The sequence below is a fragment of the Oryzias latipes genome, chromosome 1 (assembly GCF_002234675.1).
Source record: "Oryzias latipes chromosome 1, ASM223467v1".
NCBI classification, from domain to species: Eukaryota; Metazoa; Chordata; class Actinopteri; order Beloniformes; family Adrianichthyidae; genus Oryzias; species Oryzias latipes.
Genome location: NC_019859.2, coordinates 31,403,109 through 31,430,334, shown reverse-complemented (window position 1 = coordinate 31,430,334; position 27,226 = coordinate 31,403,109). Strand labels below are relative to the sequence as shown.

At 41.8% G+C, this 27,226-nt stretch overlaps 3 protein-coding genes across 6 annotated transcripts in view; all 3 read right to left on the bottom strand.

Moving 5' to 3' along the window:
- Positions 1–941: 941 nt before the first annotated feature.
- LOC105354861 (ecto-ADP-ribosyltransferase 5-like) lies at positions 942–3,771 on the bottom strand. 2 transcript variants are annotated; one of them, XM_011479996.3, is made up of 4 exons: positions 2,424–3,771; positions 2,214–2,299; positions 1,927–2,022; positions 942–1,815 (listed from the first exon to the last, which is right to left on the bottom strand). In XM_011479996.3, the coding sequence occupies exons 3-4, from the start codon at positions 1,981–1,983 to the stop codon at positions 1,099–1,101; spliced, it is 774 nt and encodes a 257-aa protein (XP_011478298.1). In that variant the 5' UTR covers positions 1,984–2,022; positions 2,214–2,299; positions 2,424–3,771; the 3' UTR covers positions 942–1,098. The 2 variants fall into 2 exon arrangements, with proteins under 2 accessions (XP_011478298.1, XP_011478303.1); XM_011480001.3 differs by having other exon boundaries at positions 1,927–2,019.
- A 1,014-nt stretch (positions 3,772–4,785) lies between these two features.
- Positions 4,786–7,027, bottom strand: LOC101161465 (GPI-linked NAD(P)(+)--arginine ADP-ribosyltransferase 1). Its single transcript, XM_023960468.1, has 3 exons — positions 6,178–7,027; positions 5,913–6,052; positions 4,786–5,830 (listed from the first exon to the last, which is right to left on the bottom strand). The coding sequence occupies exons 2-3, from the start codon at positions 6,048–6,050 to the stop codon at positions 4,943–4,945; spliced, it is 1,026 nt and encodes a 341-aa protein (XP_023816236.1). The 5' UTR covers positions 6,051–6,052; positions 6,178–7,027; the 3' UTR covers positions 4,786–4,942.
- An 8,836-nt stretch (positions 7,028–15,863) lies between these two features.
- Positions 15,864–27,226, bottom strand: part of pitpnc1 (phosphatidylinositol transfer protein cytoplasmic 1) — an 82,408-nt gene continuing 71,045 nt past the window's right edge. The window contains exons 6-10 of one of the 3 annotated variants that reach the window (XM_023960462.1): positions 26,831–26,926; positions 25,709–25,864; positions 24,540–24,603; positions 23,486–23,625; positions 15,864–19,348 (exon numbers count right to left, since the gene is read on the bottom strand). In XM_023960462.1, coding sequence (XP_023816230.1) covers positions 19,343–19,348; positions 23,486–23,625; positions 24,540–24,603; positions 25,709–25,864; positions 26,831–26,926 — 462 coding nt within the window. In that variant the 3' untranslated portion in view covers positions 15,864–19,342. The remainder of the gene's footprint in view (positions 19,349–23,485; positions 23,626–24,539; positions 24,604–25,708; positions 25,865–26,830; positions 26,927–27,226) is intronic. The other 2 variants (XM_023960465.1, XM_023960453.1) reach the window with 2 other exon arrangements.

Below are 27,226 nucleotides of genomic sequence, written 5' to 3'. Positions count from 1 at the left end.
AAGTGTAGGAAGTGCGCCCATTGTGTAGGTTAGTCGAATGGGATGTCAGATTGTCTATCAAGGGATTCTTTGAGTGTTATTTTGTTGGTTTTGGATGTTAATCCAATCACAACATCTGAGGGCGGGACGACTGAAACACCGTGTGCGTGTTGAACAGACTACGTTCAGAAATTCTCTGACGGTGGTGGATGCAGAGTTCACCAAAGGAGTTCAAAGCATACGGAATACTGCTGAAGGTAAACTTTTTGACAATATTTGTGTATATAATAGCGCTGAGTTTTACAATGCACAAAATGAGAGGAATGCTACAGCATGTAACTTGTTAGCTGCGATTAATTCTGTGACCCAACGTTACGGTAAAAAAAAAATGTAAACGGTGCTAATGTAGTGAAGTTTAAACGTTAGTTAACACCCTTGAATTGAGAGGTTGTTTGGGAATATTAACAAGGCATGTTTGTGCATTGGCTGAGGAGCAGGAGCAGGAGCAGGACCAGGACGTGCTCTTGGATTTTTCCTGTAGGCATCTGACGGCGATCCAGAAAATTCCCGCTGGGACCAGGTCGTGCTCAGTGAACATCGAACGAGAGTCCATTTCCAGTTTTGGGTCAAGTTCCTCTTCCCTCTATAATTTCCAATAACTCAATACGCCATGGAATCTGCACTGACTGACTAGGAGGCAGTGAGTACAAAAACACTGCATGTGCTTATTTTGTTTCACTTTTAAGTGAAGTGATCACTAAGTTTTAGACCCCAACGCTCCCAAGCAACGACACAGGCTGCAAAGGGTATTTTGTTTATTTAAAAGAGACATTTTCTGAGTTTGTAAGTTTGAGTTTGACAGCAAAATAATTAATCCCAGACAGTGTCTCCCTTTTCCACTAGATGGCGTAACAAACACAATTTCATCGTCAAAGGAACTCCACATTACAAAGACACACACATTTTTTTTTTAATTTTTTTTTATTTTTCCAAGGTACGCACTGATTTCTTGAGACACTTTTGCCTGTTTCTGTTGCTTTTGGTTGTTGGTATTTCAAATAAATTCAAAGGATCTGCATTTTTTTAGTCCAAAATTCTCATCCATGAGACATGGAGGACTTAGAATAGTGCACAATTGTACTTTGAAAAAGGTTTCTCGGTGCTCTTCAATGTATAAACAACCTCACATGGAAGCTCCTGCTTCTTTGCTCTTGTCTCTATATTTGTGACTTTAAACACCTCGTAAGGAGGAATCAAGATTTCTGCCTCTGCTTTTTCAAACTTTGAATATGGTGAGATATCAGCTCCAAAGCACGTTTCAATGACAAAACAGCTTTTGTTTCCAAAATCTTTTTCCAATTCTTTGCTTTGGCTGGACTCTAAAGGATACTGTGAGGAGGAAGCAAAATAACCAAAGCGCATCTCCTTGTTAAGAACATCCTGACTGAAGGAGGCAGTAGTTCTCCTGTAGGCAGTGTAACATTTTCCTTTTTTCTTTTTGTCAAGTTTTTTTAAAGCGCTTGTAAGAAAAAAGTGCAGGGAGTGATAATTAAATCTCTTCTTGTACTCAGTTCCCAGTTCTCTAACTTCCTTATTTAAGTCACTGTAAATTTTTGTCAAAGCATTTGTGTAAACATAAATGGCCACAACCTCAGCTCTACTCAAAATTGTTGTCAAAGATGTTGTCATCTCTGCTTCATTCCAAGCAGCACGAAATATCTTATTTTTGTTTTTCTCGTTCTCCAGGAACTCTTTTTCCACTTTTTCAGACATTTTGTCTTCACAGCCCTCATACATGTCATCCACAGAGTTGTCAGCCATGTCCAAGGGATAAACCTGCCATAGATGTATAAAAAGGCATTGTAATTGTTAGTACTGATGCTGTATACAGAATAACTACAGAATGTTACCAGTGAGACACGATCAAGCCTCATTGGTTCATTTTACCTTTGCAGTCACCATGGAGGCTCCAAACATCAGCAGAAAAGCAGCCCAGACTGACATCTTTGTGGTCGGATCACTGCTGGACACAAAGCTCCCCTGCTGGAGCACAGAAGATAAAAAAAATGTGGGAATTATTAAATTAATACTAAACACGTAATTGTACACATAAATCCTTCAACTTTGTTAAATTAGGAACTAAATTCTTGTTTTAACATTTTCCTTAGTTTGGTAAAATATCAGCCCACCTAACCAGTTCAACAGAACTTTCATTTTCATTTCCAACAACAAACCTTTAGAAGATTAGTTGCTTATCCAACAGTCTATTTTTGCAGTCAGGGGCCAGACACTCTGCTGTCTTCCTGATCCTGGTTCTTTCCTGATTGAAACAAGAAAAAAATTCATTGCAGAATTAGCTCTACATTCATTGCTAAGGCACTCCAGCATCCCTGGCCCATGAAGACTCATAATTGTAACAGTAATGTAAGTATTCCACAACATACCTGCAGCACTGCACGATGTCCATGTCCCTCGTTTTTTACCTGGACTTTTATAGCAGTCTCCTCAGTGATAAAATTAGATACAATTATGCCTGAAACAAAGTAGCAGGTAAAAATATTTGCATGGATTGTTGTACGTATCTTTATGACGGGGGACACTACAAAGAAAGCTTTGTGTTAGTTCTGATCAAATCATGTTAAGCCAACAGTTTTAAGGATGCAAAGAGTTCATGCAAAAAAGTTTTTAAAAAAATTGCTATGCTGAAGAGTAGCTTGATTCTTTTTTATGTTTAGAAATAACTTTTCTTTAAAATGTGTGATTCGTTTGCAAATCATTGCAGTTTTGCTGTACTGTTGTTGAATTTGAATTTGTTTCTATTTGTAGCAATATAGAGTTAATTTGACATACTCTGTAACAAAGAAATGCTACACTTATCACAGAAACCTGCACAAATTTCAGAGGAAAAACAGCAGATCAAAGAAAAAGATTTAAATATTTCAATACTAATTCTCATTTTTCTTATAGTGGTTTGTATTCTTTAGTTTCTGTCATTTATTGGCTGACATGTTATTTGGTCATGTGACAGGAGAAGCTGAAAATGGGTTTTGGAAAACTCAAACGATACTTATTCTTTTAAAAATGAGACCTGGTGTGAACTTGATGGTGTTGCTGCTGCTTGATAAGACAACCTATTACAATGTCTGACAAAACAGAGAAATGACTTCACTGCAAATATTTAGCCTGAACTGCATTTCCAACATTAACTTTAATCTGTGTTAACTGCAAGTGTAGTTGGCAAAGCTTAAGCAAAAAGTTGGACATTTTATGGACATGACTCTTACTGCTGCAGATTTGTTTTTAAATTTTACTGTGTTTACAGCTTTTTTGGTTTTATATAACTTTGGGATTTGAATTTTAGTTAACAAAACTCATTTTGTTATTATTATCAACACTTCATAGATTTGTCATTTAAGTCTGCTTGAGCAGGAAATAAATAAAATCAGGTTTGTTTGAGACACTTTTGTGATGTAACTAGACGTCTGAAGTGATAATCTAGTGTCCTCCATCCTCACTCATGATTAGAAACAATGGTGCAGTTTATTGATCAGGAATATAGATGAAGATGACGTCTCACTCACCCACTGGCAGGACATCATTTACAGCCTGCTTTGAATACCTGCATGTGTGCAGAATAAGAGCTCATTTATCAAAGAACTTCAATGAAGTGGGTGCACTTATCTAATTTTTGCATGACTGCATGTGAGTGTGAAACCGCACATTTGCTGCTGTTTTAACCCTTGTGCTAAATTAGATGACCCCACCCTTACATTGACGTGTTCACCCTACCATGACAAAGCTGGAAAGATTTCATGTAAACCATGGACACCAGTGAAGATCACAAATCATTGAAGAAAAAAGGTTCAGAGCACTGTCTAGTGGGTCTAGATGACCCAACTCCCAATGTTAAAGTGCCTAGGATAGCACAAGGGTTACATGTGTCTTCTTCAGAATCCTAAAACATGATACACTTTGACTATTGACATTTTAAACTAGATATAAGGTTCATAACAAACAATTTTGTCTCTTCAGTTCTATTTTATCCATCAATTTGTGAGGGGCGTCCTTTAAAAATTAATCTTTTAACATATCAAAATTTACTAATATAAAATGAAATGTATATAAAATTCATTAAAATTGATTTCTATGTGATTTTCTGTTTCTCACTGTTCAAGTACCCTACCATTAGGATGAATAAATGTCAGTTTTTTTAGGTGGGCAAACCACCAAAGTCAGCAGCGCATCAAATACTCACAGTGGTGCAAAAAAGTATTTAGTCAGCCACCAATTGTGTAAGTTTTCCCACTTAATAAAATGAAAGAGGCCTGTAATTTGCATCATACGTTTACCTCAACTACAAGAGGCAAAATAAGAAGAAAAATCCAGAAAATCACATATAGCCGACACCAAAGAGCTGTCCAAGGACACCAGAAATCAAATTGTTGACCTGCACCAGGCTGGGAAGACTGAATCTGCAATCGAGTGATATTTGACACAGCGAGGATGATGATTTGCTAATGGGTTTTTAAAATTTTTATTAATTTTTTATTTTTATAAATTTGGTATCGTTTTTTTCAGAATTCACTCTAATTTTTTAGAATTTGCTGTAACAATTTCAGAATTTTGCTAAAATTATTTTAGAGCTTCAACAGTAGTTTTGCCCCCCTCCCGCCACCCTAAATAAAAATGTTCTAGCTCTGCCCCTGCATGTTGTTCATTCATTTCTGATCATGGACACATCACCGGAACCGAAGAAGGTGTTTCATAGTGACATCTGATAAACGGGTAGAAATAATGAGACGGATATTCCCAACACATTTCAGTTTAAAAATCATTCAATATTTTTTTTAAGAATTGAGGATGAGTTGCTTATGAGGAAACATTTAACTGTTTAAATTCCTTTTGCATCAACATCACAATTTAAATACTACCTTGGAGGAAGGATTTCATTTATTTTCGCTGGCTAACTCAACAATAACACACCAACCATCAGTAAAAGCAGAGCTCCCAGCACAACAGCGACAAAACGTGTCTGCTTTCCTCTGACAAGAACCATAGAGCAAACCACCAGCAGGAGTGCACAAATCCACACCTTCACAGTGCTGTGTCCGAGCCAGAATGTTCTGGCAGCTGCTAAAAATGTTTCACTTCGCTCTTCTCCAAGTTTGCAGTTCTGGTCGGCTCTTGGTACTCTGGTGCTTTCCAGCTTGTAGACCACGCTGCACCAGGGCTCACGCTTGGAAACTTTAGTGATTTTGAAGACCTCATAGGTGGGGACGAGCACCTGCCCCTGCTGCTTGATGCCGGAGTAATACGTGATGTCAGCTCCGTAGCACGTGTAGATCTCAAAGCAGGACACGTTGCCATGAAGTTCAAATGACAGACTGCTGGATGCTGCCCAGACAAAATGACCAAAACGCACCTGTGTGTGGACCACATTTTGGTCAAAGTGTTTCCACGTCCTGAGGTAGGTGGTTCTGCACGACGTCTGATTGTGACGCAGGCTCTGAATAGCGTCAGTCAGGAAAAAGTACAAGTAGTGGAATCTAAACCTGTGCGTGTTGTACATGTGCTTCCCTGTCTTCACGGCTTTGTTGAAAACCTCCCGGATGTGTGACAGTTTCGTGTACATATACATCGCAATAGCGTGGTCTTCTTTTAAGCGCTCGTGCACAGGCCTATTTGCATATTTCTCAGCGAAAGCCCAGGCCTGGCTGAAGTTTCCATTGTAATTCCACTCAAACACACCAAACAGGTCAATCACTGCGGCGGTTTCAGGTCTGCAGCCTGCATACATGTCGTCGATGGAGTCTGTAGCCATATCCAGAGGTGAAACCACCACTTCTGTTTTCTGCAGATATGAGAAAACCAATAACAGGGATAAGCATCAGCTAAAACGCAATTTTACATCACAAAAAGAGTTCGAAGCTTACCTCGAGAGGTCTCTGAGGCCACCAGAGTATCAGAAATGGGTCGTTCAATAACAAAAGCAACACCAGTGCTGCCATGGAAAAAACTGCCCATTTTCTCAGGATGCCTATCCCAGACACAGCTCCTTTCACAAGCTTCATATCTGAGAGAGCACAAAACACCAAGAATCAGAGACATTCATCTCAGTGTTACAATAAATGCTTAAGACAACAGATAGCAAATCAATTCTACCAAAAAATATCGTTTCAAGTAAATTTTCCGCCTTACCTTTTTTAGGTATTTAGAGCAACATGTCGCTTCTTCAAAGAGGAAAAGTCAGCGGGTACTGCTGCATGGTTGTTTGCAAGACAGGAAGTTCTGCATACAGGACTTACAGGTATGGCAGAGCAGATCTCTTTTCACCCTCGTGTTATGTTTGCGAAATCTCTGCAATTATCTACAGAGCATTTAAAAACTACTGCGGAGTATTTCTACAAGCTCATTCCTCCTACCAATCCCGTAAATTTGTATCTTACTTCAGCTTAAACACGTCTGCATCTCTCTGTTGGTAGATAAATTCCTGCTTGTGTTATTCAGGTTTGGCCGTCAGGCTTCAGGTGGGAGGTCCTGCATGTGGTTACACTGGAAAATCCTGTTTGGTGGCAAACAGAAGCAGCAGATTCACCACACATTCTTAACCTACAATAATGCCTATTTTTTAACATCCCCTTGGTAATCTGCAAAGGTTGAAAGTTCAAATCTGTCTGCTCTGGTTTCGATGTCTGGATTCGTTGTAGTTTGTCCCCGTTTTATTCTTTCTAGTGCATGAAATGCTCATTTCTCTGGCAGGAGGCCAACACAAGAATAACAACTGAAGCCCAATCTGCCATGGTTGTAAAGAAAAACAAAGTCCAAAAACCTTGAGATTGGGCCTTATCAAGTTTCCTGTTTATAAAGAAGTGTTGAGGTAGCCCTCCGCTAGCCTCGCCAAGTTGGTTGATGAGGAAATGAGATACAAAAATCATGTTTAGAAAAATCAAAGTTGAATCAAAGTTGTACGGAGCTCCGGGTGTCAAGCAGCTTGCAGTAAAACGTAGGCAGATTTTATGGCAGCATTGGCGTTTCCTGTCTGAATACACACAAATTGTAAAGGAGAAAACACTCATTTCCACGCCCCGCTTCCTGTCAGGAGGGGAGGAGTATACTGATCACTTTTTGGCTTCATATGGTCCTGGAGGTGTGGCTCGTACTCTAACTAGTTGGGATATGGGTGTCCATCTGGATGCAGCGTCCAATCAAATGGCTCTGGATCCAGGCTCCTGTCACACAGCTGAACGAGGTCATTCTGCTGCACTGTGGAGCAACACCCAGACGAACGTTTCCTTCAAAAGTCATAACAAGGCACTTGTTTTCATCAGTTTGGTTCAGTAAAGTTGAACCGCTTCAAGGCATCAAATGTACGTAAAAGGTGTTAAATATACATAAACAGTATTTGATTTGAAATGGTTTATTTCAAGCAATTAAATAAGAATAATACACAAAAACAATACAATCATAAGTTATACATTCATACAATGACATATCAAATTTAGGATATTTAGACATTAAATTAAAGATTTCTTGAAAGGGAGTGGAAGGAAGCGAATTTATATAATCCCACCCCTGTTCTACTGTAACCATTTTATTACATGATTTATCATTATCCGGTTCATAACTTTATCAGACAGAAGTAACCCTTGTGCTATCCTAGACACTTTACCATTGGGAGTTGGGTAATCTAGACCCACTAGACGCGTGCGGCTCTTTCATCTCTGTGCTGCGGCTCTCTGTGGTTTTGTAAAATAACCATCATGTTCTAAGATTGTCTAGGGGGGGTGTCTGTGTCTGTGAAAGCGGTACAGAGTCTGTTATGGGATGGAAAGCTCTTCTAAAAAGACACTCAGTGGCAGTGTCGTAGGGGGCACATGAGCGCCAAAAAAAAGCCTTATTTTTCTCCCCCAAACTAAAACCACACATTCCTGCATAAAAGTAATTACATTTGCGTAAGGGCGCCCCTACTATCCTGTCAACCTGCTGCGATGATGACCGTATGTTGCGCTGTGTAGGACACGCTGGAGGGGGGGGGGGTTGCACGTGGGGGAAAACAACTTGGAGCTGCAGAGGATGTGAACAGGTAGAGTGGCAGGGGAGGGGCTTAGACTCACCGCTTATGATTCTGGAATATTAACATACTTTATTGGGTTTACTGAATTTAAAGAAAAAAATAAAAAGAAGTTGCATCAAAGTGAATTTGGATTCCATCATCTCACTCATTTTAACTCTGTGTTTGACAAAAGGAAAAGTCAGAATCTTCTTTTTTATTATCATTCTGCAGTGCACAATGAAATTTTTTCCAGCAACTCTCGTCCAACAATATAAAAAGGTAGAATAAAATAAAATAAGAATAAGGAGCTATATAAGGCATAAATACTGTACAGTAGAGGGGGGTGAATATTGCACATGAGTGGGTATTCCACATTAGAATGGATATTGCACATACAGCATGAATATTGCATACATAGTTTAAAATACAGTCAGAGCATTGTCAGCTGTGTGCTGACAGGGGTTAGTGGGTTATGTTAAGTCTGGGGGGAGGGGGCGGTTTCGTTGACCCAGTTGTGTGATGTGTGTGTGGGGGGGGGGGGGGGGTGGATAGACCTCACTGCTCTTGGGAAGAAGCTGTTCCTCAGTCTGTTTGTGTGAGTTCTGATGCTCCTGTATCTCTTCCCAGAGGGAAGAAGAGGTACAAACAGGTTATGTCCTGGGTGGGTGGGGTCTGCAGCAATACGACCAGCCTTCCGTCGGACCCGGCTGTCGTACACTGAGTCGAGTTGTGGGAGAGGTCCTCCCACAATCTCCTGTGCGGTTTTCACCACCCGGGCCAAGTCCTTCCTGTCTTGAGCGGTGCAGCTCCCGTACCACACCGTAGCACTCAGACAGAGGATGCTCTCAATGGTTGCCCTGTAGAAGTTCCCCAGAAGTTGTGATGAAACTCCTGTCCTTTTAAGCTTCCTTAGAAAGAAGAGTCTCTGCTGAGCCTTCTTCACCAGGTGGGATGTGTGCAGCGACCAGGTGAGGTCAGATGTGATGTGGATCCCCAGGAACTTGATGTGGTCCACTCGCTCCACCTCCTCCCCGTTAATGAGGAGGGGGGGGTGTGCCACCTTTCTAGTCCTTCTAAAATCCACGATGATCTCTTTGGTCTTGGAGGTGTTCAGGATGAGGTTATTGTCAGCACACCATCCTGTCAGGTGCTGAACTTCCTCTCTGTAGTGAGTCTCATCATTGTTGGATATGAGACCCACTACGGTGGTGTCGTCGGCGAACTTTAAAACCAGATTTGTGGAATGAATAGCGGAGCAGTCGTGGGTGAACAGAGTGAAGAGGGCGGGGCTGAGGACACACCCCTGTGGTGTTCCTGTGCTCAGGATCAGAGTGGATGATGTTGAGTCCCCGATTCTCACCACTTGGGGCCTGTTGGTGAGAAAGTCTTTGATCCAGAGGCACAGGGAGGCAGGCAGACCCAGGTTGTGGAGCTTCAGTGTCAGCTTGTCCGGGATCACCGTGTTAAAGGCTGAACTGAAGTCCACAAATAACATCCTGACATAGGTGTCAGGATGCTCCAGGTGGGACAGGGTAGCATGCAGGGCTAATGAAACTGCGTCCTCTGTCGATCGGTTCTCCCTGTAAGCGAACTGATGGCTGTCCAGAGTAGCAGGGATGATGTCCTTGATGTGGTTCAGGATGATCCTCTCAAAGCACTTCATGATCACCGGTGTCAGAGCGACCGGCCGGTAATCATTGAGGCACGAGACAATGATTACCGGCCGGTCGCTCTGACACCGGTGATCATGAAGTGCTTTGAAGTTCTATTTAAGGTTGTGGAAAATGGACAAAAGATCAAAGGAAAACTCACACGCTCATAAATAATTAAAATAAATAATCTGACGGCATTTTGAATCAATACAAGTATCACTAAATGAAGTGTCGCGATATTTTGGCGAAACGATTTCTTCTAACACCCCTATTGTTGCGGCTCCCTGTGCTTTTATTTCTATGGGAAACTGATCCAATTGGCTCTTTGAGTGGTAAAGGTTGCCGATCCCTGCACTAGACAGTGCGCTGAACCCTTTTTCTTCAATGATTTGTGATCTTCACTGGTGTCCATGGATTACATGAAATCTTTCCAACTTTATCCACCTTTGTCATGGTAGGGAGAACACGTCAATGTAAGGGTGGGGTCATCTAAGATAGCACAAGGGTTAAGAATCCTAAAGTATCAATAAAGTATCAATAAAGCACATGACCAAGATGAATTACTTAAATTATGATGTAAAAACATAACTATTTTAGAAATCAACATGGCAAATACAGATCAGTTATCTAAAATATATACAGATTGTTCTAATTTTAAAAATAATGCATATGATTAAAAAATTATACTATATCAGTAAAATTGACATAACACTTTTTTAAAAATCTTCATAGCATACATTGATCAAGTATCAAAAGTTAAAAATATGCGCAAATTAAGTTTCTTTAGGAAAAATCATGAATCAATTTTTGGAGCAAGGGAAGTAATATTAGAGATCAATCAATATGACCATCTTCAATAATTGATTAAGCATTTATTATTATTATTATTATTATCATAAGATAATGCAGTGGAATAAAATAAAAAGGGGTCCATAATCTGTCGATTGACCAAGGTTGGTATTCCTTCTTCTGCTGATTAACAGCCGTTTAAACGGCAGTTAATCGCTGTTATGTCTGCAGACATTAGATGAAGACCATTATCCTTCTGCGGCTGCTATCAGCAGCGCTAAAAGTTGAGATCAAGTTGTCTGCTGGTCAAAACTTTGCTGAAAATCAGGGTCACTTCAGACTTTTGGAGAAGTATAAAGATGAGAAATAGGGAGTCCCCACTGAAGCTTTGCTCATTCCCAGCCCCATCCTCTCTGGTTACCATGGTAAATAGGGAATTATCGTTCTTTTCCATAATGGAGCAATGGTCAAGTGTACTCTTGAGAAGTGATCCAAACCATAGTGCATGGAAATGAATAGTTTTTAAAAGCCTAAAGACTTTCTTTGAGGACTTCTGCATCATCTCACTCTGAAAACATCCTTCATTGGTTGATTAGTGACTCTAAATAGTACAAAGGACTGGCGAACTGTCCAGGATGGACCCCGACAAACCACTGAAGCTGGAACCGACTCCAGCATCCCTCATGACCCTGACCATGACCCTGCACAGGGCTAAGACAGAACAGAAGATGGATGGATACAACTTCACTTTTAACTTTCAAAATATTTCACTTTTTCAGTGATATGCTAAGGAGCCCTTGATTTGACATGGGTAAAAATTAATATTAATATTTAGTTCCCACCAAATAATTAATTCATTCCCCGAATACGTTATTTTGTTCTCACAAAATAATTATTTTGTTCCCGCTAAAACTTTCTTTCGTTAAAAAAAAGTTGTTATAATTCATTTTATTACTAGTTTAAGTTTATTTATAAGTATGTCATTTCATCAAGGCAAGTGTAAAATGTCTACGGTTCTCTAAAAAAACGTCACAACACAGAAAGCACAACATTGTAAAATTCTGTGACTGCAAAGGTGACCTCCAGGAGAACAGTTACTGAAGATACTGTGAAGGAAATTCAACCCAGATAAACCAGTCCTTTCCAAGACCCGCTTTGAAATGTTTGTTATTTTGACGAGCTTTCCCCATGTGCTGCATGGTGGCACAGTGATTCGCCTTCTCACCTCACAGCGGCACAATCCCGGCTTGGACCTTTCTGTGTGGAGTTTGCATGTTCTCCCCATGCATGCGTGGGTTTTCTCTGAGATCTCTGCTTTCCTCCCACCGTCCCAAAACATGATTCCTCGGTTTACCCTAACATTGTCCCTTGGTGTGAGTGTGTGACTGTATGGTCCTGCAACAGACTGGCGACCTACCTTCGCCCTCCTGTGGCCAGGACAGGCTCCAGCAGCCCAGTCACTCCGAAAGTGAAGAAAATGGATGGAGTTTTCCCATATTGTTCGTATAATACAGCGATGTCTGTGTTCCCTTCAGTTTGCCAGGTGGCGTCAAGAGCGGAGTGTGACTCCTCTTCATCCCTCCAAGGTTCCTCTAGGTGGAAACTGGATGATCATGTCAGTGACGGCATCACTGTTCATGTTATTGATGCAATCAGTGACCATCAGGTCAGTCTTCAGGGTGGTCAGAGTTTGTGTGGGGAAAACAACTCAGAAAACACACAGAAAAACCACAAATCTTTACTGTTCAACTGCATCAAACATCCCAAGTGTCATCTGCAGCACCACCTGCTGTTCACTTTAGGTGCAGCTGGCAGCTGTAAACAGCAGGACATGTGAGCAGCAGAAAGCATAATTTGCTGTTTTTCTAAATTTCATTGTAAATTTTGCTCTTCAAACTTTGTACATAAAAATTGCTATCTTAGATGACCCCACCCTTACATTGACGTGTTCTCCCTACCATGACAAAGGTGGATAAAGGTGGAAAGATTACATGTAATCCATGGACACCAGTTAAGATCACAAATCATTGAAGAAAAAAGGTTCAGAGCACTGTCTAGTGGGTCTAGATGACCCAACTCCCAACGTTAAAGTGCCTAGGATAGCACAAGGGTTACGAAAAGAGGATTTTCATTTAATTTTACACGGACTAAATCATTATGCCGATCTGGAGCAAAAACATCTGTGCATTTCTGTCTCAGATATTTGTATTTTGTACAGTTCTGTCATCATCAACTACTAAAAAAAGCACTTCAACTAACATAAAAAGAGTACTGGAGAATCTGCTTGATTATCTGTAAACCAAGTAGAACTAAAAACATTTTTAAAGAAGTCTAAATACACAATAGAATTGTAATCCTTGGCATTATTTTACGTGGCAAAAGCATTTATTCATAGACTTCATAAAAACTAAGTAACATTAGTGTCTGAAGTACATCCGAATATCCAATAGATGGCGCAACTGGCAACTGAGTCAAGCCGGGGAATTCTGCAGGTCATTCAAGGACTTTCAGCTTATTGTTTCTTTCGTTTCCTGTTCATGGGTTTTCTGTTTTCTTGTAGTTTTTTTCCCCTTCAATATGCAAATATTACATGAAGCTTCTAAAAAAAAAAATTTGACAAGTTCAGACAATCATTTTTCATGTTGGTTCCTTATAGTGTGTTTATGGGGAATTTTTGAGTTTTTTTTTTTCTTTTTCTGATAAGCAGCTGCTTTAAGAACTGCACTTTAGTACCATGAAGGAGCAAACGTAAGTTTTAGGCACCAACTTGTACGAGGAGTACTCTCACTAAAATGTCGTAAAGGTCTTTACATTATTACTTATCTGAAAGTTTGTGTACAAAACTAGAAAGAGTTTTGTTTACTAATTTTAAAAAAATCTTCATTTCTATGTTTTTTTTCCTTTTTAAGTAAATAAAGTGTTCAAATTGTCCCTGATATGCGTGTATAAAAATCTTTTTCTTTTATAACTAGGGGTGTAACAATCAATCAATTAATTAATTGATTTCTATTCTAGTTGAATCAAATCGACCTATACCATTAAAAAAACTTTCAAAATTAGACAAATCCATCGTCAAATCAATATTGGAAAATGCCATTTAGATTGAGACACTGTAGGTTTATTTTACCATCATATTAAAACGACCAAGTTCCATCACAGCGGACAAAACACATGTGATGCAGCCAAAAATGATCAGTCCATCATTCCAGTGCAATGTGTGGAAACACTGCAACCCTTGTGCTATCCTAGGCACTTTAACATTGAGAGTTGGGTCATGTAGACCCACTAGACAGTGCGCTGAACCTTTTTTCTTCAATGATTTGTGATCTTCACTGGTGTCCATGGATTACATGAAATCTTTCCACCTTTATCCCTCTTTGTCATGGTAGGAATAACACGTCAATGCAAGGGTGGGGTCATCTAAGATAGCATAAGGGTTAAATTTAGCAAAGACATGTCACCATAGTGTGCTAGAATGTTCCCTTTGGATTCTTTGAATGTGGAAAAACTGAACTTTAGGAAACTAAAATGTGGATTTGACATGAATTATTGTTTACTTGTATGTTTGTACACATATTTAATTTACACTTGATTATCTTGAAGAAATACAAGGAATCTGAAAAACTTCACCTACACTGTTCAGTACCAGGTATTTCTCTCTGAGTCACTCTGGTAGAAGTCGCCCTTGATCCACTTTAGGTCCGTTAATCGGATCGAATTGGAACGTCTAAAATGAACCAAAATCGAAGTTGAAGTTAAAATAAATCGTTTCACCCCTATTCATAAATATTGTTTGTATTCTAACAAATTCATGGTTACAAAAGCATGACGGTGTTTTAGGACCATAAAAAAAAAGAAAAAGTAAGATTACAAGAAAAACGTCGTAAATTTACGAGATTAAAGTCGAAGTGAGCTCACAGTGCAGCAAATATTTATTGTTTTTATAGCTTTTCAGTGGTTGTAGTTTGGCCACTATGGGTAAATGTTACGATTTGCACACTATTAAAATGGTGAACAGATAGTGTGCTGTATATGAAATACAAGCTAATATATACCAGGACAACAGTTCAGCCTTGAAAAAAACGAGTCCATTTCCTTAGAAGTTTTGTAACAGTCAATGCGTTTTAAAATGTGTGTAGTCACAAGTGGGTCCCAATGTCCCTTTGCCGGTCCCCAGCCCGGATAAAATACAGGGTTGTGTCAGGAAGGGCATCTCTGCCAAACCAGGTGTCCCAATCACTTGTGCTGATTCGCTTTGGCGACCCCTGACGAGTTATGCTGAAAGGTGAACAACAACAATGTGCTTTAAAAAGATTTCTGTACACATTAAAAATGTTCTTATTAAGAGCATTTCTGTGCACCAAAAACAAGATGAACAGTGCTAGAATTTAAAATGTGGAAAATATGTATGTCATAATAGCAAACATAATAGCCCACTGGCACTATGATTTAGAAAGTCCGTAAATCAGTCTTTTGGTGTAGTAATCCTAATATGTGTCAGCATTTTCTAGTGTGACAAAGCTCAGCTTTGGTTTTATTGGGATTCCAACGACAGAAGTGCTGGACCAGGAGCAGATGCATTCATCGATGTGATCATCTGCATCATTAAAGGTAAAATAACGTGGAATTTGGATGAAAACATGCTTTCATTTTGATTCTAAATGAATATATATATCTTAAAACATACCTCTTTGAAATTTTCTTTCAAAACTAGTTCGAATTGCACCAATGGGTTGATGTCCCTTCAGGCAAAAACGCAAATTTAAAGACATGCAGCATTCACGTGCTGTCGGAAAGATCGGAAAAATGCCTTTCTGACTCCGAAAACACACACGGACATTAGAAAAGCAACAAATCTGAAAGCAGAATCCTTTTAAGCACCTAAACAAAGGTCAATGTTTCTGTTGTGCATCATCTATGGGGAAACAGGTGAAATATAATTTATCTGTTTAATGGGCAGCATATAGCCATAGTGTGCCCACCCCTACTTTAGAAGAATTTTGTTGGGTCATATTTGGTTTTTGGTGAGATTCGGGTCTGAAAACATGGCAACATTTGATGTGGTGGTCCTTTATCGTGTGGTATGGAGCGTTGTTTTTATTCAGAAACATGACAGGTTTCTCCAGCTCTCTGGAAGATCAGCTTATGATATAACTATCATATCCTTTTGTGGTCTATGAACATCCGTGTTTTACTTTTACTTTTTCTTGTCGTGTTAGACTAGACCCCGGTGTTCACAAAAGTCCTATTTTATGAAGTAGAAGGAGCCGTCCTGTCTTTGGACTCCAACAGCCAATCAACAAAATATCTAAAACTGCAGCAGCAGCTTCCTTTTCCTTTCCCAGAGCAAAGAATGTTTTTGTTATAATAGAAAAAAAAAAGAAACATCAACAATAGCTAATAAAGTTTAATTATCAGTTTCAGAAAAAGTCAAGCAATTGTTACAAGAATCAACCGAACGAACCTCAAGGGGCCATAAAAATATAACAGGAACAATACTAGTTAAAGTGGAAGAACAAAGAGCAACTTCCAGCAGCTTAACGTGGATGGCACCTCTGGGGTGTGTTGCACTCGCACGCTCACATTCACACACCTGTGGACCCACTCAGGGGGGTTTGTGAGGCTCGACCCGGGACCACAGCAGGCGGCGCGGTGGGCCGTCTGGATGCGAACCCCACCGGGAGGAAGAGGAGCCAAGGTCTTGGTCCATCGTTGCAAAGAAACGCTAAATAAATGTTTGCCTTCAAATATTACAGCACTCACAAAATCAAAAGTACAGCAGGTTTACTACGCAAGAGAGAGCAGAACTCCAACACCCCCCCCACTAACTTCCCATGTCAACATCAAAGCACTAAAAATGCAAAGCGCCAATTTCTTTCCCCAAAAACAGTTTCTGCCCCCAACAATAATCAGAAACAATACTATTATGATTACACTATAATGAGGAGATACTTCAGTCACTCTTGTATGTTCAGATGACCAAAGACACATGTGAGTCAACCGGGGATGTCTTATTTCTCTCAAGTCAATAAAAAAAAAACAGGAAAAAAAAACAAGGAAATGCCATCTTCATCACAAAAAAACGTTCTCAGCCTCCGAGCACATTCACGTCATTTCAGCAATGAAAGCTGGGACAGACAGCATGGCTGTAAGAAACAACTGGAATAATCAGCAGCTGCAGTAGTATTTACAACAAGCTTTTGTGTTACTCTTTTAAACAGAGCAGAGATAACCTCTCACAGACGTGTTGCATTATTTTAATATTCTGTGCTGGATCCAAAATGGCCCTGGAACACCGTTTCCCTGGCAGGAGAGGAGGTCTGTCCCACACATAGCAGATGAGATCCATACAGGGAGGCTGGTTACTGCTGTATATTCATTTTCAGCTCAAGAGACAAAAGCAATGAGTGCAGAGAAATAGCTACGGTTTAGTAACAAATGCAAGTGAGAAACCGTACGGGAAGACCACAGAGGACCTTCTCCTTCAGCCTGTATCTTCTGAGTCAATGATGGATTAGAGGATGTTGGTCCAACAACACAAGAAGACATTCCTTCATCGTCATTAAGGTGTCACAGACTGCAAAGGGCAAAAATGCGTTTGCACTGATCCAAGAGTAACAGCAGAAGGGAGGGCGAGAGCAAACGCGGGTTAGGCCCGACACAACCGAGCGTAAACCTGCGTGTTTGTGTCCCACGCGGCTGCACTGAGCTGCTGGCATCAGAACACGAGCTTCACTGTCAGGTTTCCTTATAAAGGACTCCCGTATTTTACTACCCCTTGTGCTATCTTGTGGGGTCCAGATGACCCCACCCTTACATTGACGTGTTCTCCCTACCATGACAAAGGTGGATACAGGTGGAGAGATTTCATGTCATCCATGGACACCAGTGAAGATCACAAATCATTGAAGAAAAAGGTTTAGCGCACTGTCTAGTGGGTCTAGATGACCCAACTCCCAACGTTAAAGCTCAAATTGGGAACGAAAAAAGCAGAAAATGAGTTGACTTTCTCCATCATCTGCCTTGTATTTATACGAACAGCAGCTTTGATTAAATGTGTCACCCAAGCTGCATAAAAAGGCCTGAATTGTTTGCTTTACACTCATCGCTTTTAGATTGTTGGGACAATGAAAGCATTAAATTCCCCCCTGCAGGCCTCCTCCTCCCCCATGTCATGACAATGAAGCTCATCCTCCACGATTCGCTCTCCTTCGGCCTTCGCCGGGACGCAAAGGCACGAGACGACGGATGTGAGAAAACGGAGCGTCTCCGTTGAGCCGGGGGGACATGTAGCTCAAGGCAGAGTTGGGGTTGAGAGGACGACGTCTGGGAGCTGACACCAGAAGGATGCAGCGTGCAGAGGCACTGAGTTCAGAGGGTTCGGAAGCTATCCTCTGCAGAGGCTAACGTTTTCTGATGCATTCACCCTTTCTTTTAACCCTAAAGCGAGTAAATACGTCTTCTAGCAGGAGTTTTTCTTGTGGACACTTCATGCAGCATATAAACCTTTTGGTTTGAATACTACGTGGGAAGCTAAAGGGAAGGGGAGGCATCAGAGGAAAAATCTAACCATGGCTGTGTTCTTCTGTTCAGGATGCACCTGATGAAGAACGTTTTCTTTTCTCAAAGCATCCTTGGCTTCTGATTTCCCAAGAATCAGTCTGACATCTCCCTAAAATGGCCTTTTTCCAGCTTATCAGGTCAAAGCGGATGGAATCATAAGAAATGTCCAGCATTAGTTTCAGGCAACACTTGACCCGTCATAAGGAAGTACTTCAATAGTACGCAGATACATAAAATCTTTTTAAAAAGAAAGTAACGTTTATGTCAGTAACTGCTCCCGATCTAAAAACAGGAAGGCCCGTTTTGTGTAAACAACTGAGGGGATTTCGAACGGAAGGCAAGGGAATGGATGGTTGTATCTTTGGAGGTATAAAATTCAAGTGTTTGGCAATGAGCAGGGGGAGAAAGGAAGAATAACAGCCCTGCCTTTGGAGCGTTAGCCAGGTAGAGTCTGGAGACCTGAGGTGTGTTCACGCCATGATTGTACTGCTCTTGCATCTTCCATGCCATGGAACAGATGATTGTGAAGATTCCTGACTGTATTTCCGGTGCGTCCTATTCTAGCAAATGTTCTCTACTGTGCAACTCAGTCGATCAGCTGATTTTATAACCAAAGATAAACAACTATGCTTTTTACCTCGGTCCTCAAGGCAACTCCCTAAAGGAATGATTTGATTAGAGTCAGCTTAACTAGGTAGAACTAAACCAAAACAAGGATCTATTTGTTAAACAGACCACTAGAGAGAAACGTGAGGATTTTGAATGAAAGTCTGGATTGAACAGAAGTGAGCTGTGGTTACTGTTGGATGGCTTCAGTGGCGGTAACGCTGTTTTCAGGTGAAGACTATGGCGAATCACCAGATATGGCTAAAGAAGTTTAAATGTCAGGGCACTGTTTGGAGGCTAGACTAGTTTGATTGGACTCAAAAGACCTGGTAAAGCGGGAATAAAAAACTCGCTCCTCAGTCCTGCTGTTCGTCCTCTTCAGCATGGTCAGAGTTGGAAGGAGAAGTGGGCGACTGGAGGTGGTTGGAATCAGGTGACGGGTCGGAGGAAGAGCCCTGCGGAGCGTGGTCAGGAAGGGTCAGGGTTTCTGGAGCGGACTTCTTGCGGGGCCGGTCTTTGGGGACAGACAGGGACTCTGGTGCGTCGGTGCACATGGGGGTTGAGGGGGCGCTGGCAGGGCCGGTGAGGGCACAGGAGGAGAGGGGCGTCTCGCTGATGGAGATGGACGGGGGGAACATCCCAATCTTCTGGTTGGTGGCCTCCTGAATGTTGCGCTCATACTCTCTCACCTCATCCATCGTCATGTCTGGATTAGAGAGAAATAAAGTTATGATCAGTTAAGATGATTATGTCTTTTTGTGACATTCCACAAGAGCATCTCTGATTCTAGGTGAATTTATGTCAAAAGACAAAGGTTTGAAATTCAGATCATATATTCTAGGTTAACAACATTTCATAAGAAAGTGTTTTCTTACAATAAAGCAAAACATTAGGATCTCCACTCACTGGCCACTTTATTAAACGGGGACTTCTGTATGTTTCTACTTGTGTCTTCTACTTTCTCAGAAGACACAAGGGCGGGACATGGCGGGAACTGAACGTTTTGATCTTTTAATCAAAGTTCGACCACTTTACCTCTGCACTCTGGCTTCCTCCCTTCTAGGCACCCTGTCACGCTGCTTCTTAATACCAACTTCTAATCAGCCAATCACATAGCAGCAACGTAATGCATTTAGGCATGTAGAGATGGTCAAGACGGTCTGCTGCAGTTCAAAGCGAGCATCAGAATGAGGAAGAAAGGTGATTGCAGTGACTCTGAACGTGGCATGGTTGTTGGTGCAAGACGGGCTGGTCTGAGGATTTCAGAAACTGCTGATCTACTGGGATTTTCATCCACAACCATCTCTAGGGTTTACAGAGAATGGTCAGGAAAAGAGGAAATATCCAGTGAGCTGCAGTACTGTGGGCAAAAAAACTTGTTGGTCAGAGGAGAATGGTCAGACTGGTTCCAGCTGATGGAAAGACGACAGGAACTCAAAGAACCACTGGTTCCAACTGAGGTCTGCAGAAGATCATCTCTGAACACACAACACGTCCAATCTTGAAGCAGATGGACTACAGCAGCAGAAGACCACACCGGGTGTCACTCCTGTCAGCTAAAAACAGGAAACTGAGGCTACAATTCACACCGACTCACCAGAACTGGACAATAGAAGATTGATAAAATGTTGTCTGGTCTGATGAGTCTCCATTTCTTTGCTACATTCTGATGGACGGGTGAGAATATGGTGTCAACAACATGAAAGCATGGATCCTTCTTGCATCTATCATCATTGGTTCAGGCTGGTGGTATAGGTGTCATGGTGTGGGGCAGGGCTACTCATTCCTGGTCCTCGAGATCTAGCACCCTGACTGGTTTCCAGATCTCCAAGTCCTGCTAGCTCAATCAGATGTCTCCACATTCTGATTGAATGAGCACACCTGGTCCAGGTAATCAGCAGCAAGCAGTGCAGGGAGAGCTGGAAAACAGGCAGGGTGGTAGATCTCCAGGACCAAGAATGAGCAGCCATGGTGTGGGGGATATTTTCTTTGCACACTTTGGGCCCCTTCCTACCAATTGAGCATGGTTCCAACACCACAGCCTACTTGAGTGTTATTGCTGACCATGTCCATCCCTTTATGACCACAGTGTTCCATCTTCTTATGGCTGCTTCCAGCAGGATAATGCTCCATGTCAGAAAGCTGGAATCTGCTCAGACTGGTTTCTAGAACATGACAGTGAGTTCACTGGACTCAAAAGTCCTCCACAGTCACCAGATCTCAACCCAGTAGATCACCTTTGTGATGTGGTAGATCATAGATGTGCAACTGACTATCCTGCAGCAACTGTGTGATGCTATCATGTCAATATTGACCAAACTCTCTGAGGAACGTTTCCAGGACCTTGTTCCCACAAAGGATTGAGGCAGTTCTGAAGGCAAAAGGGGTCCAACCTGGTACTAGCAAGGTGTATCTAATAAAGAGGCCAGGGAGTGTGTCCTTATTAGTATACTTCAACAACCTTAAAAAAAAGTCTGTGGAAGAGAAATTATATTCTCATGCCCATAAGTTGATTTTCTTAGGTCATTGAGTCTATTAATATGAAACAACAAACTCAACTCTGAACCGTTTTTTCTGTGTGATTATAACAGATGTTCTTGTATATGCCTTGCAAATATTTACCTAAATTTGTGGGTAATAATTCAGGGCTCCAGACTAACTTTTTTCACTAGGAGCACAGTGGCCCCTAACTGAAAATTTTAGGGGCACAACCAGAAAATTTAGGGGCGCACACCGTAAATCAACATTATAACCAAATCTACTCATTTCCACTGTATTACTAAGAAATACTTTAATAATAGACGCAGAAATTACAATGTGCTGTTTCAAATTCAGTGTCACATTTTATTCTGCACTTTTGAAGATGCAACAACAAGGTAAACTGACAGCACCATCGCTGTCACGACAGTACAAATAAGTAAAGAAAACGGATGGAAATTTATCTTTGTGACACCAAATAGGTGCAGCCAAGATGCACAATAAGCGTGTTTGAGATCACAAAAATATCGCGAGAAAGGGGTGGGAGCAAGGGGCAAACCTACCCGGACACAGCTGGAAACTGAACTGACTGAAAGCTGCCCTACAGACTACAAAACAATGCATTATGGGACACGTGTCCTGATGGTTTTTGTAGTGGAGTGATTAATTAAAATAATTTAAAATACCAATTTATTAAAAAAGGCTACATACATCACAAAACCTTAAAATAATCATACAATATATAATAACACAGATCACACTAAGGGGGAGAAGAATATTAAAACTAAATTGAATGTTAAGGACAACTCAAATTTCCTGTTCTCCTTCAGTCTTGCTGCAGATTTGCTTTCATCTCACAGCCCCCCCGCCTGGTGTCCCCAATGATCCAGGCGAGGTGCCGGTTCATCTCAAACACGCCTATCTTGCATTTTCCCCACGTATTTTCAGTGTGTCTAAAACTAATGTTGTTTTTGCTCGAGCGTGTTTAAAGTTCAAGCCCCGTTAGCTGTCACGCATGTAGGTGGGGGACATTTATTCTCCTCAGCTGACCATCTCCCGCGGGAGCGGTGTGCTGCCGTAAAGGGCGGGCATAAACCCTTTGATGCGCCGCCGTAACCAAAACCTAAACCTTCCTCCGGGTCTGTGCGGCCCAGAGAAAAGTTCAGCACGGACTGCATGTATTTAGAAAATTACGAGCGAATAAATACGTTCTAAAGGAAAGTAAGGAACTCCTTAATGTGGTCCGGGGAGGGAGGGGGCTGTCAGGTGTCCTGCTTTCAAGCCCGGTCATTGCCACGCCCCCAAGAGTCATATACCCCACTGTGATTGGTTGCTTTGTCAGCTCAGCGCACGGCAATGAAAAAGTGTCATTCATACAAACTGGCGGGCTGCAGTAACATTAAACCTTCATATTAAGGCGGGGACCGCAAAATATCATCTTGGGGGCCGCAAATAGCCCGCGGGCCACGAGTTTGAGACCCCTGCTGTACACTCTGGCACTGGTACACTAGCCGCAGGTCGGAAGAACGAATCAATAGTTCGCTTGCTCATAGCTCAGACGCACATATCAGGTTGTGATGATATTTGTCTCAGTTTCCTTCCCACAGATGTTTACGCGCACTCGATTATCTCTAGGCCCCTCCCCCTCCACGCATTTTAGCCACTCACAGTGGCTTTCCCTATTCTTCTCATACGCAGTGGCCGCCTCACACACAGGCATCACGCGAGAGTGTACGTGCTCGCGTTTCATGAGTATGTGCGCGAGTGTGTGTGTCTGCCTGCGTGCGTGTGGCTTGCGTCTCATTGATTATTTCATTGATCATTGACGTGCCCCTTCCACGTTTAATGTATAAAAAATACGGAGGGTGGGGGAGGCAAATTTACTGGTCGCACATGTGCGACTGGATGTAAAATTCAGTCGCACACTCTCAAATTTTGGTCGCAAAATGCGACCAATTGCTCGCAGTCTGGAGCCCTGATAATTTATGTGACACAGTAAAGTGAAAGATATATATTTGAATATTTTTCTCATTATGCTGACCTACTTTTAAGTGTGAGCATAGCGAAACCTTTAGCCTTTTTTGTGAAAGTAGACGCAACTAACAAGTACCGTAATGTCTTGCTTAGGGTGAAACCTTATAGACGTGAGATCCAAAGTCAGGAAAGAGAGTTCAAAATCTGGCTTTTTAGGATTTATTTGATTTTGGTGTCTCAGCAGATGAGCGAAAACAGAAGCCTTATTAAAAAAATTGTTTTTTCTTTCATAAATTGTTAGTTTGCCCCCTTTAAGACACGTGAGTGGGACCATGAACACATGAAGCTGTAATGGGATGAAAAACGGAGCAAAACAATGAAAGAGACATACACTTGCTTTGTCATGGATCTCTATGTCATCCAGTGTAGGTGGGTTTGTTGCAGAATGCTCTTGCTGCTCATCGCAAACCTTAATGTTGGTTTTCTCATGCATTTGTCTCTCGTAATCCCGCACGTCATCCAAAGTCATATCTGGAAGAAGGTGGGGGAGGGGAGCAGCAGGGATGGAAAGGCTGTAACTCATCCACAATGCACTCCAATCAAGAGACAGAGAAGGAGACGTGAGCGGCAAATGTTAGGCTGTGAGGTAGAACCGAGAGCTTCACGTGGCTCGGAAAAGTGTGCAGGAGGAGGCAAGACAAATCCAAACCACGCCGGGAAGAGAGGAGGGTCGAGTGTGCTTCAAGATGAAGGAAATGAGAGAGAGACACCCAATGTTTAATTGACCCCACAGGAAAATCAAAAGAAATATTAGGTTTATCCATAGAGAAGGGAACATTAAGGTTAGTGATTATGCAGAGGAGAAGACTTAAATATGTTTGGTGCCGACGATAATCTGCTTATTAAGTGTGAGCCTGTCAGTTATGCAAAAAGCCGAACAGCTGAGTGAGTAAAAATGGCTTGTGGACGCTCGAGGGGCAAACAAGGCGGCCTCATGTGCAGACAGGAGGAGGCAGACACAGGCAGCATTTGTGTTTCAGTAGATGCACAATTTCTCATCCAAGGCCAGTTTTGGATTTGCTGTTAGAAAGTGCAGAAAATGTTTCTTTGGGCTTCATAACCAAACTCAGAGAATCGTCAAGCGTTGGAGTACAGGACATCCTCGAGCTTTAAACTGAGGCAAACCCTGACCATGCTCACACTCCTGAAAGAGTCAGTGGCGGGTGAGTGGGAAGTGGAGGGTCCGTGCTTAGGACAGAGATGGAGCTGGAGGGACTGCTCATGCAGCAGCAGCAGTCTTACGCAATCAACATAGACGACAGCTTAAAGAACACTGAGCTACAACAATCCAACAGGGCTGCAATGCAAATGCTCGTTACATGGACAACAGATATGGTAGCAGCTCAGTGTCTTTGATGGGTGTAGAAATGTTGTTGCACGCCTACCTATCCACTCATCAACCCAGGCAAACGCCTGCCTGTGTCCCAGCAGCAGCACATCCCGGACCACCTGCAACACAGACGCACGCTCTTCAACAGGAACCGCACTCTTTGCAAATGTCACACAGGTTTTTAGTACACATGTTTTAAGTCAGACAAGTGCTTCTTAGGAGCAGCACAAACTGATGTCAGATGTTGCTGGAATAGCATGACTCTTCGTCTGAAACAAACTGTTTCTATGCAGCTCAGTTAAAATCATTCCAATCTGCCCGAGTGATAAACAGACTGGAAGGAATTTACCACAAACTGGTTACAGGAGCCAAATGGATTCTGGTCTTTCTAAGCCACTTTGCATATGGGGAAAGGGGTGCTTTGTTTTTTGTTTTTAACTGTAACCCATATGGTTAGAAAGAAAAACAAAATTTAGGGTGTATTCAGACTGGAACCCGGGCCGAGTCCTGAACCGTGCCTGTCAACCGGACTACATTGTTTTGAAACAAAAGCTTGTAAACAAAAGCCCGTCACTGGAAATTATGAGGGCGGGGCAAAGCAACGAGAGACAGAATTTATGGAAGTCCTGCGCTTTGCAGTTCTTATTAAGGTTTGTCAGCTTATTCAAACTTTATATTTCGCTGACCAGTTTTGAACACCGGTACAAGACTTTTTATTCGGTATGGTGGAGGCGCTCTGCAGGGTGGTTACTGAGGAGGCAACAGCTGGTTGATAAGTGTTTAAAACATATAGATTGTCAGTAAAACAGTGTGCATCACATTAAAAGTTGTTTTAATGAAGCTGCATTCACCTGACCAAATTTCAATGAACTACTACTCTGTTTACATCCCTCAAGGCTGGCTATAGTGGCCGTTTTGGTCCAGTTGTTCCGCTCTGAGCACAGAGCCTATTCAGACAGAGGAAACTCAGGCGAACTGCAGCTAACTCCGATTAGAAAGAAAGCAAGATCGCCTCTAAAGATGAGTCTAAAAGCGGTTCCTGGTCCCAGACCGGGCTCCGCTTGGGTGCACTCAAGACTGAAGATTTTTTCTGGATTATTAGTGGAAATGAACTCTGGTTCACTTGCAGCAAACCAAATTTTTCCCGTCTGAATACACCCTTAAATGTATCCCGGAAAAGTTAGTTTCTTAAAGACTGGACTCGTCTGCTGGTTGCTCTCCCACCTTGTGCACAAACTGCTCCACTCGTGTCTGCAGGCCCCACACCTCGAACTTGACGGTGACCAGTTTATACGAGCACATGATGGGATCCTGCGTGTCCCTCCAGCCTTCCTGCAGCATTCCCCGCGACGTCTTCTCTGACCTGAAATACCTCAGGTCCTGCATGGTTGGTGGGAGAGAACATCTATGTTGAATTGACCACGGTAACAGGAACTTTCATTAACCCCTGGTACTTCTGGGGAGAGTCAACATAAAAAAGGCTGAACTTACAACTGCAATGATTCAGTTCAAAAACAAAAACTCCTATTTAATACAATAATACATACTTTTGATTTGAGATGACTGAAAGACAGGTCTACATTTTCAAGAGTTTATCTGGCATAATTATGATGTAAATTACCTAGAAAGTCTCAGGAAAGGACGGTAAGTCAAAGAGTCATAGAAAAAATGGTTAAAGAAGCAGACTCTTCTAAGAGTGCTGCATTCAAGCAGACTGATAGACTGATAGAACAAAGGATGCGGCTTTTGGAGGATCTCAAACTAACTTTCGTCAACATTTTAGGTCCCCGAGGACTGGCTAGAGTCTGAGCTTCATGAGCAAACAGGGACAGGCGTATCCATAGTATGGATTCCAGCCAGTGCCTTTTACTGTGTCAAGAGGATTCTGAACCAAAGACAATACCTGCTATTCAGATGAAAATATTGTTTTTTTCAAGACTGGCAAAAAAAATACATATATTAAAAGTTGCTTGAGGTCAAATGTAATGATTTCTCGCACAGTGGTGATGAGGGGATTCATGTCATCTGCCCGGCTTCAGAGAAATTAATACTTATACAACATTGCATTACTGTAGTAATTCATACAAAGCAAGCCCTAATAAATGTTAGGTGTCCTACAATCTCTATATATAAGTAATTCATAATTTCTGTGTGGAAAACATGGTATAGCTTTCTCTGATTTGTAACAGAATTCAAGGTGTACCTATGTTATTAGTATCAAGCACAGGATTTCATTCTTAGAAGGTATATTTGCAGAAACGTGTTGGATAATCAGTTTTATTGAAGTTATTTTATTGCTAGGCTCATACTTTGAGTATTTTCCATTGAAGCTCTCACATAAAGTACCTCTGACTCCTTGTAGTAGCGCTCCGGGATTTCATCGTAGACAATGTCAACGAAGCACACCTCCCTCTCCTGATCCTTCAGCTCCGTGTCAAAGATCTGAAAAATGATCACAATGATCCGGAGCTGTGTCAACACGCCAGTGAGACTGACGTCTGTGTCAGGACGGCAGTCACGGGTGGACTCAAACACCTTCGCTGATGCTGTTCAACACAAAACTCAGTCAGACACCTCCATCGCCATCAGGAGGCGCTCTCCTCACACGTTCCTTTTGATGTTAGGTGACAGAGCGCCACTGTCATATGTTCAGCCAGCTGTCCACACTCATTACTGGCGTTTTACCTCATCATTAGCTGCTGGAGCTGCTGATCACACACACACACACACAACTCTTCGGCT

What these genes read in the sequence shown, in the direction of transcription:
- LOC105354861 (XM_011479996.3), bottom strand. Translation starts at nt 1,983, where the DNA reads ATGTCAGTCTGGGCTGCTTTTCTGCTGATGTTTGGAGCCTCCATGGTG. An exon ending in CCTCCATGGTGACTGCAAAG is followed by an intron (nt 1,816 to 1,926) that starts GTAAAATGAACC and finishes CATCTATGGCAG; the next exon opens with GTTTATCCCTTGGACATGGC.
- LOC101161465 (XM_023960468.1), bottom strand. Translation starts at nt 6,050, where the DNA reads ATGAAGCTTGTGAAAGGAGCTGTGTCTGGGATAGGCATCCTGAGAAAA. An exon ending in GGCCTCAGAGACCTCTCGAG is followed by an intron (nt 5,831 to 5,912) that starts GTAAGCTTCGAA and finishes TCATATCTGCAG; the next exon opens with AAAACAGAAGTGGTGGTTTC.